Source organism: Lygodium microphyllum, chromosome 15 (genome assembly GCF_053477565.2).
Source record: "Lygodium microphyllum isolate KBCC chromosome 15, Lygodium_microphyllum_v1.1.10, whole genome shotgun sequence".
Taxonomy (NCBI): domain Eukaryota; kingdom Viridiplantae; phylum Streptophyta; class Polypodiopsida; order Schizaeales; family Lygodiaceae; genus Lygodium; species Lygodium microphyllum.
This window is the reverse complement of record NC_141149.1, coordinates 133,450,690-133,462,075: the sequence shown is the minus strand read 5'-3', so window position 1 is coordinate 133,462,075 and position 11,386 is coordinate 133,450,690. Positions and strand designations below refer to the sequence as shown.

Sequence of the window (11,386 nt, the reverse complement as noted above, 5' to 3'; positions counted from 1 at the left end):
CCATTAGCCAAGGCACGATCCAAAAGGGGCACAAATGTTGGTGTGCCCCATTTGGAGAGAATGAGGAGTACCACAAAAGTGTGTAGACCTAACTTTTCTTGATGTCTAAGCCTTGATGCTAGAAGGCAATCCCTTTTAGCCCCAGATGTCACCAAAAGGAGCATGTAGGACCTTGCCAAGAGTAGCAACCGGTAGAGAGATTTCACCGTCAAGCCGAGGAGGGAGATTAGTAAAAGGAATCCAAATGGGGCATAGATGTGGAAGCATCCCATTTGGAGAGAATGAGGAGTACCACAAAAGTGTGCTGACCCAAGTTTCCTTGATGGCTAAACCTTGATGCCAGAAGCCAATCCCTTTCAGCCCTACAGGTCACCAGATCCATTTAGAAGCCTTTACCACCACCAACGAACTTATATTGGACCAACAAAGCCTTGCTTTGGTAGGCGGTGTCAAAGAACTTAAGAAATTCATCATCTGCTATAGTGGCCTACCCATGAAGTACAAGAATAAACTTGCAATGAGAAGATCAACATAGCGTTGTTTGACGCACTCCATGGAAAGTGCCACAATCACCTTATGGACCATGCCTACCTTCACCATTAAAGTGTTGCATGCTTTGATTGTAGTGCATTTGGTCCTATTGCAACGTGCCTTCCATGTCCAACACGTCTATGTTAGATGTTCTAAGAGCTTGATGGTAGTCCATGCATGCCTCTCCTCCTTCATTCTATGCTTGCACTTCCACATGTTGCCACTTACCATCGAAGAAGGCCTACATGCATGCGCCAATGCCACTATGGTGCATTAATGGGCTTTGATTGGCTAGTCACCATATTAGAGTTTTAACTTGCACTCACGAGTCACCACGTTCTCCACCCTCTTATTCACGCCATTAAAGTTGTCGAGGGCTCTGGCTTGCTTTTGATTGGAAAAGACGAGAGAGAACTTGAGAGCCGGGGCTTGCAAAAGGGGTCGGTACCTAGAGAACGAAGGGGGGGAAGAACTTTGTATTTTTACGTGTTGTTTTGGCAAAGGAAGAGAAAGCTTTGTATTCACGTCTTGTTTCAGCTCTTTCTTGTTTTTGGCACGCGAGATCACAGTCCCAAGCGATTCACCTTCAGCGCATCAGCGCACGTCAGGTTCTCGACACAGCTCCGTCATTCGCATCTCAGCTTGGTAAGCTCCCTCTGTGTTCTTCTCTGGCAGTTTAATCTTTCGGCTTCCGGCCGTGTCCAGCTTTCTCAATGGTGAATCTTATGACGTCCCTGTGCCATGTTTGGTCTGCACGGCGGTCTCGTACATCGCGTAGTAACGATTGTGTTGCAAGCACTTGAGTTCTTATGTTTTGAGGAAATGCAGACTGTGGATCGTCACCATTGTTCGCATGACGCACACCAGGACACCATTAGGCCTTCCTTCCATGGAGTATGACCTGGTCGTAGGTTTGCTGTGCTTTTTGCGTGTAGTTTAATTGTCGATCTGCTCTGCTGACATGTATTTCAGATGCGAACTTATGTAATTCCAATGATCTTTTGAGCGTATAAGTGATATGGATATCATTGTTCCAAAAGGAACAGGCCAACTTATAGGGAACTTAAGGTATCTGGTCACACCGCAAGCTTGCTTGAAGTATGGGAAGAGACATGCAGTGACTGCATTGACCTTGCCTTGAATATGCTCTTTACCTCAAAATCAAGACAAGACGCGTTGAAACTTTGCTGAGGCTCTGCCTGTAATATTTGAGAACCTGATCCAAAATTTGAAACTTACAGAGAATTACAGAGATTGTTCAACATTTCTATGATAAGGAGTTGTTTCTTGTTGTAAAATCGGGTTATGTTGTTCTTTGTTTCTGGTCTCATGCTGCAGAACTGCCCTAGGACTGTCTGCCAGCCTCAATATGTATTCCCAAAAGGCTTATTGGGATTGGAAAGGTGCATGACCAGGATTGAACAACCAGTGCGCACTAGCATGCAGAACAACATTGCTGTGAGAAGATCTCATAGCACTACTTTGATTGGGCTCCCACAAGATTTTGTTTTAAAAAGCAAGAGAAAATTTAGACAAACAAGCAAACTTAAGCTGAACTAAATTAGCTCTTAGCAAGTCTAAAACTGTGCCACTTAACTAAAGTTAACTAGGGGTAATTTTTCAAAGACGAACCATTTGATCACCATCCCAATGCAGGAGCATATGCCTTAATGGGCAATGCTAGCAAATAGCCTCAACATGCTCAAATCTTTATATTTGAGCTTTTTCCTTCGCTAGCTGCACATGTGTGGATGGTATCTTGAGCTTAATCAAATGTTGAAGGGTAAGAAATAGCATGTTGGGTGATTCCAAAAAACAATCTCAGCTATCAATCCTAAACTTAATGTGTGATGTAATTTAGCTCTTCAATCAAGATCAACTTTTGAAGCTCCAAACTCTAGATACAATTGTAAAAATTCGGGGCCATTGAGACTCAACTTTGTTTCAGTACAACCTATCACCCTCAAACTGATGGCCAAACAAAGAGGGTCAACCAAGTCATTGAAGATATCCTTAGAGCTTATTGCTGTCGCAAGCCCAAGAAATGGATCCAATATCTACCATTAGTTGAGCTCGTTTACAATGCTTCCTACCAACAAAGCATTCAAATGACGCCTTTTCAAGCATTGTATGGGCATGATTTCCATATTTCATTGAACTTTTCAGATCCTACTTTAAGGGTAGAAGCTTCTAAGGAAATGCTTGAGGAAATGGATGAGTAGGTTAAGGCCATCAGACAAAACATTAGAGCCACCAAGGATAGGCTAGCCTATGTAGATCTAAATAGACAAAAGTGACTTTTCAATGAGGGAGACATGGTTTTTATTCGTGTGCGGGCCAAGAGGAGTTCCCTATCATTGGGAGAATTTAAAAAATTGAGTCCAAGGTATAACGGACCCTACATGATCCTCAAATGCCTAGGGCCCAATGCCTACAAACTCCAACTTCCTGAGAACGTAAAAGTTCACAATGTATTTCATGTTAGCCTACTAAAGAAATATGTATTCAATCCTAGCCATGTACTCAATGATCAATAAGTTGTAAAGCCAAGCCAAGGAGTCTTTGAGCTCTGGCCAGATAGAATCCTAGGCACTCGAGATAAGAGATTGAGGAGTAGAATTCTCAAGGAGTACCTCATCCAGTGGAAGGAATTTTCAAAAGAAGATGCTACATGGATTGATGAGAGTACTCTTAACCAACAATACCCCTAATTCCTTTGGAGACAAGGATATCTCGATTCCTTAAGGGGGAAGGATGTAATATTTCCCTCCCTTTTGCCGTATGACCCCTCCCCCCTTAATTAACAAATTAAAAAAAAAAAAGTTAAAAAAAATAAAAAAAAGAAAAATTAACCCTCCCTTACTCATGCCACCAACTGGTGGACTGGGGGGGGAGGGAGGGGTGCTTCCATGTGTTGACGGAGGGGGGGGGAGGGGCTGCCGTGGATGACGAGCGGGCGTGGGGGGGGGCTCCAGCTGGTGGAGGATAGGATGACGTGGGCAGGGGGGTAACCGATTACTCCCTCTTCCCCTCCCCCATACTCTGTATGGCGGCGGCCATCCACCTGGCCTCCCTGATGGGAATAAGGGGGGGGGGACTCCATACCTTACCAAATCCCCCCCCCCCCCCCCCCCTCCCAATACATTGTATAAAGGCCCTTAGGATTAATAAGGAGGAGGATTGGGGATCATGATTCCTTCATTCTGAGAGAGAGAGAGAGAGAGGGGGGGGGGGAAATTTTCCCTCTTTGAAGGTTTCCAAGCTTGCCCTTCTTTTCTCCCCCTCGCTGAGAGGGTACTCAGGGGTGGATTCCTTCTACAAGGAGTCAACTCTTTTGTCGCCTGGGTGTATATCCACGAAGCAAAAGCCGAATTATACGATGCCTCCCAAGCGAAGTAAGGTTCAATTGAGTGTGAATCCCGCTTCAATCGACGGAGCTGCGGGTCAAGGAACTGTGTCACTCGATAACCAAGTGCGCTCCATAAATCGTACTTTGATGGGAACTCTTAAAAACGTAGTCCGACTTCATTGGGAAGGGAGAAGTATTCTGGCAAAAATTTATGATAACTAACCACCAATTAGGTTGCATCATTCAAGCATGTTGGAAATTGTGTTTTACCGTACTCTGGCATGACTTAGAACGAACAACTTGCACAAAAGATTGATTGCTCCTATCACACAGGAGCAGGGTCGGAAAGAAGGTATTTCCTAGCCCTCGGAGGATATTGGAAATTGCCGCCAAGGCAAGGACAACTGCTAAGCATTAAGAGAGGGACCCTACCTTAGCAGATGTTGTGAGCATTCACGTGCACTATTGTTTGTGCTTGTAAATTTAGGAACACCGCTTGTAAAAAGATTGTGTGACCCCAAACCCATAAAAAAATGGGAATAATGAATCGGGTTGAACTTTTGGAGGGCGTGCCAAACCACCCCCAGCTGGCTGTCAACCCTAGCCAAGGGGGTTCTACATAGCCGTGACGGGAACGTAGACTGAACCTACCACGAGAGGTCTCTCCGCGGGTTGGTTTGAATGTAGGAGAACGCTTGGATGCTGGGGGGGCTTTGGCTGTAAATTCCCTGCCTTCGGGTCCTATTGAAACGATTTGCGTGACTCCAGATAGATTCTCGAGGGCCCTTGTTACTTGTGTAAGGCGGAATCTTGGAGGAAATAAAGTGTATCCTCATGGATTGCGGATATTGTTTCCTTTGAAGAAGATGTGCATCTTTGATAAAATGCTAATATGAAGTTCACTTCCAAGGAATCTGTTTGAATTTGTTTTCGTGTCAGTGCCAAAAGATTACCGAACGAACCCAGTTCCCTAAGAGGCTTAATTAAGAAAACTTCTTTCACATGTCGCACATAAATGTGATAGGGCTAATTAGATAACTAAAGTATGCCTATTGAGGAAAGCGGGTGGGTGGAACCCCGACGGGTCTGTCCTACGGCAAGATGGTCCCAGAGGACTGGGAGGCTTCTCACAAGATTTTACCGTCATTCGATCTTTAGGTAGCGTGGGTTAATACCCGAATTCATACCGTTTTTGGGGACCGAAATGGGATTATGTCTTACGGGCAGGAGGTGGAGCGACGCATCTCTCTCGTTTCTACTTCTCCTTGAACCAAGTGGGGTATGGACCTGCTTCGGATTGGGTAACTCCGCATAAAGTAGAATGACTAGGAAACTTTGATCACTAGGGACTCAAGTTTCAGGTCGATCCTAGTGGGTTCGGCCGTGAACATTCTGTTGCGAGGTGGACTCGGGAAACCCTAGGCGACAAACCCCATGACATTCCATGGGAGTGCCGAGCGACGATGCTTAGATTCGTTTTTCGATGGACTGCCAAAATGTGCTTGGACAGCCAATTGACGGGCACGTCACAATTATAGAGTAATCAAATGTGTAAATGTGGCTTGCACAGGAGGTATAAATTAGCTATTTCACAATGTGGGACCTAAAGGCTAGGACCTCGAGATATTAGTTGGTGTGAAAGGCAAAAGTAATAAGCTATACCTGACAAGTTGTACATGTTACCTGGAGTCAAAATTTAACCTAGATTTAATTAGTTGTAAGTGTCAGTGGTGACACTTGAGAATTGGCATTACTTAATTAATTAATTAAATAATACTAGTTTTGAAGCTATTGAGTGCTCATGATTACTTGGTGATAAATTGGTCTAGCTAAGCAGCAAGAAGGCAGGTGACAGCAATCACATCCCTTTGTGGACTTGGTGATAACATTTGGGCAGCAAGCAGCTGCTTCTAGAGGCTCTCAGGCTGTTTGCCACAGCCTCAAGAGCTGCCAAAACAGGGCAGCATCAGATTTCACCTCTCTCTTGCAAAGATTTGAATTCTCTCTTACCCCTCAACCTATTCTCACTCCTCATTAGTAATTTCTAGGAAATTCTGCTTTGGAGGTGGAGATTTTGATGAATCTTTGTTGTAAACCTTAATTTATAGTAGAAATTAGGGTTTGATAGTCGCCTCGAGAAGCATGCTCAGAATGTAGGGCCTAGAGACTTGAATTTCAGGCATGGAGATGGGGGATTTCAAAAGATTGAAGTAGCCATTCATCCAACAAACATTTGGGGCTGAATTTGTCACCCAAGGAGCACAATCGAAGACCAATCCCTAAGCAAACCAAGGGGTAAATTGGTTTGGAGGCGTGCTAGTCATTTATGATATTTAGAGGCACTTGGATCAGCAAAAGAGATTGGAGAATCTTAGTGTACTTTATCCATTTACTCTAAAAGGTAAAAAAATACCACTAGGGGTGCTAGTTTTGGTGCCAATAGGTTGTTCATTGTCCAAGATTAAGCGGTAAATTTTGCATATTAGTTTGTGCGCTCTAATTGCTTGCTGTAATTATTGATTAGTCAGGTTATTACCACCTTGCCCAAGGAGAAAGGCTGGTTTCAGAACTGCACAAGAAAATAGATGTTGACTACATGTGGTTTGTACAATGTAGATAGGGACTTTGCAAAAATGCACATGGGGCAGCATAGGTGCAGCAGCTGGCTGCAAGATTGCAAATGTGGTGAGGGCTTGGGGACATCATAAATGAGGGAGTTCTCAACAGAGAAGTTGGTAGTGGAGTGAGAGGTCCAACAAAGGTATGTTGCAAAAATGCAGGTTGGAAATATGTCACCTGCATGCTGCTACCAAAAAGTGCAGCAGTCCTCTGCCTTGATGTGCACATTTCTGATCTTAAATGGGCTGGAGTGGTTATTAGACACCTTGATCAGCAGGCAAATGGATGAAATGGAACATTATGCTGCTGTGAACATTTTCTAGAGGCTTAGAAGAGCTGAACATTGCTGTACCGGCAAATAGAGTTGGCTCTTTTATGAGAAACTTGGGTAGGGACTGCAACACTTCCATGAACTACTTCAATGATTGGGAAGGGTCTGTGCTCTAATGCCATGACAAAAAAGAAACATAGAGGGGTGAAGGTAGAATGAATCCAGGCTGAAGACTTCAGGCTGCAGACATGAAACCAATAATGGAGAACTAAGCTGTACAGGTGTGGGCAGTTGATTAATGGGTGGCAGGGGACAAAACAGTTCTAATCAGCCTGTAGGTCTTACCAAAATCTGGGGAGACTAGGCTGGACCAAACTGATAGGAGAAGCCTAGAACAGAAAGGGCCAAGATACTCAAAATACTCCCTAATTGTTAGAGATAAGTCATCCCTTGGACTAGCATTTCTCAGGCTACTATTGGTGCAGTCAGTTCTCCTGGAGGTACTCTCAGAGGGCATTATGTATCTTTCTTGTCAATTTCAGCATTATTTCCAGCAGTTGCCAGTATCCAGGCAGGTTTCGTGGGCAGGACAGTGCCATGCAGGCAGGCTGGTTTTATTGCATTTATTGCAGCTGTTCAGTCGGTCAGTTTTAGTGGCATTTGGCCAGATTTGGCACGTCGGCCAAATTTGGTAGCAGTCGGCCAGATTTGGCTGGCCAACCCACCATATTTCTCCTTTCTTTTGTTGGCTATTTATAGGCCATTTCAGCCTGCCCTCTTCATCTGTTCATTTCAGGTTAGTGGGCGAGATCTAGCTCGAGGAGATACACCGACAGCCCTTGTACATCTGCCCTCTTCATTTCAGTGTTCATTGATTGCAGATTTCTGCGTTCATTTGTCTCTTTTCTCTCTCTCTCCCTTTCTCTCATGTTCATTGTCTTTCAGTCTTGTCCATATGCTTCCGCATTGATTGCACTTTGACACATATGGAGTTGGACCTGACAACTTGACAATCATTATATGGGAGATCTTGAAATTGGGTATCCTCATAGAAGCTTCTGTTGCATTTGAGTATGCTGCTAGGTAATGAATATGCCAAAACTTAGCCTTTAGTACCATTTAACGAGCATACATGCCCTAGTTGCCTGTTTAAAGGCTGGTTCAATAAAACTCCCTTTGCTTGGAGTTTGAACTGGTTACCGCCTGTTTGTGTGTGTGTTTTAGAAAATCAGGGGAAGCTATAGTTTTTATAGACAATTTGTGATACTTTCTTAACTTGCATTATTGGAAAATATTACCGACAGCCACTAGCTGCATCATCACCTAGACATTCTACAGTTGAAGAATCACAAGCCTAAGTTTTTCCTAGGAGATCCAGTTTCATTTATTGATTGTTGGAGTGCATCTGAGGAAAGCACCTACTTTATTCAGAACATCTTCTTGATTACCTCCATTACCTTCCAAACAATCTAGAAATTGGTCAACCTTCCAAACAATCTAGAAATTGGTCAATGACTAGAGAAATATGTTTTTAAAAATTGTAAGTGAGACAAGTGGCTGATAAACAAGATTCTAGCTTGTTGCTGGTCCATTTGACAAGGTTGTATAGATGTTGGCCCAGTTTTAGGCTATGACTTTTTTTAATACATTCAAGGTTGTGATTTTTCATTGGTTTAGATTTCCAGCATATCATGTCTTAGAATTAAATAAGACAATGAAGTTACCTCCATGCTCTTTCTTTGCAGTAAAATGCTTGCTATTTTGGCTGTTTGGTACAGTTGAACCATGGCATTGGAGTGGGCTCTTTTGGCTTATGCCGTGGGTGCTGAGGCTATCCTCATTTTATTGGTGACTATGCCTGGTGTTGACCGTCTTCGCAGAGGTGTGATCACTGTTTCAAACAATATTCTGCAGCCATTAATGGTGATTATTCCTTTTGGACTGTTCCTTCTACTGGATATTTATTGGAAATACGAGAACATGCCAAAATGTGATGGGCCTACTTGTACTGTGGCTGAACACGCAAAACATGCCAAGTCAGTGATGAAAAGTCAGCGCAATGGCATCCTTGTTCTTGCAGCCCTTCTTCTTTACTGGCTTCTTTATTGCACCACTCGTATGTTGGCACACATTGAGAGACTGAACCAACAAGTGAAGCAGTTGAAGCAACGCAACTCAAATTGAAGACTACTTATGGGCAATGCCACTTGGAAACTTGCTAAACGTATTTTCCTTATGGAGATATTGACCCCGAGTTTCAGAGTGCATATTTCTTAATTTGTTTGCGGAATCCACACACTTAATGTTTTGCAGTCAGTATAGCATGTACTTTCTTCTCTTTGAACCTGACTATCACTTCTTCTATTGTGAATCAAGAGTGTATTTAGTGCAACCTTGCTAGATATCTGCCTGTTTTGTTTTCTCTTTATTGCTCACTACTTTCACACCACACCATTGATCCCCGGGCATAAGCCACACTGGATTATGGACGGACCTATGATCCCAAGAATGGCCTGCAATGAATGTGACCTGGCCATGAAACGAGGTCAACTGCTGACAGTACCTTGGCAACATAGGTGATCTATCCCTTACCATTCAACCCCCAACCTCCTGGTGTTTTTAACATGTTTTTTCTGGTGGTTATGGGAGCCAGCCCTTTTTACAGTCTACAAATTATTAAACTCTTGCAATGGTTGTTCATAAGAAGATATTTTCAATTGGTTGCTTTGATGATAGAATGCATGTTTGTTGTGTGCAGCTCTTTAATCTTTTGTAAATAATTCAAAAGCTCATTGCTGAAATGCGTATTGGGTCTTTCATGCTTTTTATCTGTGCAAGTGAAAAAATAAGTGCAACGTGGGGTTCTAACATGGCAATACTTACACAAGCCTTGATTGAAAAACCTAGTTTTTTTTTGGTCTTACAGACAAACATGGAATCACTTCACTAGTAATTGAAAGTTTCATGCTAGAGACACTGTTTACTACACTTTCACCTTAATGCACAAAAACCCTATCTGATTGTGGGAACACATGGTGATCCATTGTTGCTCTTCACCGAGAAAGGTGTAAGGGTATTTATTGCACTCGTACCTCTAGGTTGTTATAAAAATAGAGGCACACACAAGGTACTTGGCAGACTGTTGGTGCATTGTGATTGTTCCATTTTGGTGTTACCCGCTCAGTTCAGTTACTTTGTCAGGATTGATCTGCTTTTTGGTAGCAACTGCTCCTAGAGGCATCTTTCTTAAAATGGAATTCTTGACACTTGCTTAAAATGGAATTCTTGACACTGATTAAGTTGGAGGAGCTACATTATAAGCTGAGCAGCGGGTGGTGACAATGCTGGTTCATTTGGTGGTTCCCTCTAGTTCTATGCCTGATTTCTGCTTTTATCCTTGAGTCTCTCTGTTATTTGTGGTATTGCAGCAATCGCCAAAAGGCTGATGCTATCCTTCCATGTTTTTACTTACCCAGCAGCTGGAGGGATACTTTGGGGGTGATGTTCTCAGCTCATGTTCAGTAGGTTTGGCTAGTTATTGGTTCTTCTTCGGCTGACTGAGAACTATGCTCAAGTTTATGTGTGGTATAGCCTTGAAGTTTTGTACCAAATGTGTGGTGCTCTAGTGACAGGATTGGTTGCTTTACTCAAGGCTGTCACATAATGTATTCCCTCTTTGGGCCTATTCCTGGGCGAGTGGCTCTTGCAACCTTGATTGCATATTTGCTGGGTAGCTTGTTTTATGTCTTATAAATATTTGAGTGGGCATGGTTTGGATGGTAGAAAGGAGCTACACGTGTTCAATTCCTGCCTGAAGTCTTGGGATGGTGTTGTGTTTTTCATGCTTTGTGTGAAGCTGTAGGAGTGCCTATCCACATGTGATGTAGGGTTTTGACTTCAGTTGCCTTTCTATAAGTTCTATAGGCATCTCTTCAAAAAGAAGTTTTTGTGTGGACGCAAGCAGAATGCAGGCACCTTTATTTGGATGGAGCTGTGGTCTAAGGGAATTACCAATTGCGAAGTATTTCAGTTTAGGATATATGTATATAGAGTTTGGGTGACTTGTTAGGATGTTCCATTCAGGATGTAGACACCTATATTTGGACAGAACTGTGGTCTAAAGGGAATTACCAAATGTCAAGTCTTTCAATCTAGGATATATGTATATAGAGTTTTGGCAACTTAATAGGATGCTTCATTGAGGATGTAGGTAACTTTATTTGGATGGAGATGTGGTCTATAGGGAAATACCAATTGTGTAGTCATTCAATTTAGGATACACGTACATAGAGTTTTGGTGACTTGTTAGGATGTTCCATTTTAAGGGGGGGTGAATCCATGTAGGATTTGTATGAGTTTGGAGGCATCAAAGTGGCCTAGCTATTTCTTGCATATGAGGACCATTTCTTTGTGGCCCCTTGTGTTATGGGTGCTTTTTTTTTGAGTTGGAATCTTTAGGGCTTTCTAAAATTGCAGTAGTTTTCCTTTATAGATGCATCTCTTACAATCTTCACTTAGCACTGAACATTGCATTTTGTCATGCATGAGTCATTGAGTTGTCTCTCAAGATGTTCATGATCAAATGATCATTACATTGCCTTTATAAGGGAATTCTT

General features: G+C 42.9%; 1 protein-coding gene across 1 annotated transcript; it reads left to right on the top strand.

The window, feature by feature from the left end:
- Positions 1-969: 969 nt before the first annotated feature.
- LOC148025093 (uncharacterized) lies at positions 970-9,162 on the top strand. Its single transcript, XM_087694801.1, has 2 exons — positions 970-1,176; positions 8,549-9,162. The coding sequence occupies exon 2, from the start codon at positions 8,556-8,558 to the stop codon at positions 8,952-8,954; it is 399 nt and encodes a 132-aa protein (XP_087550927.1). The 5' UTR covers positions 970-1,176; positions 8,549-8,555; the 3' UTR covers positions 8,955-9,162.
- The last annotated feature ends 2,224 nt before the right edge of the window (positions 9,163-11,386 follow it).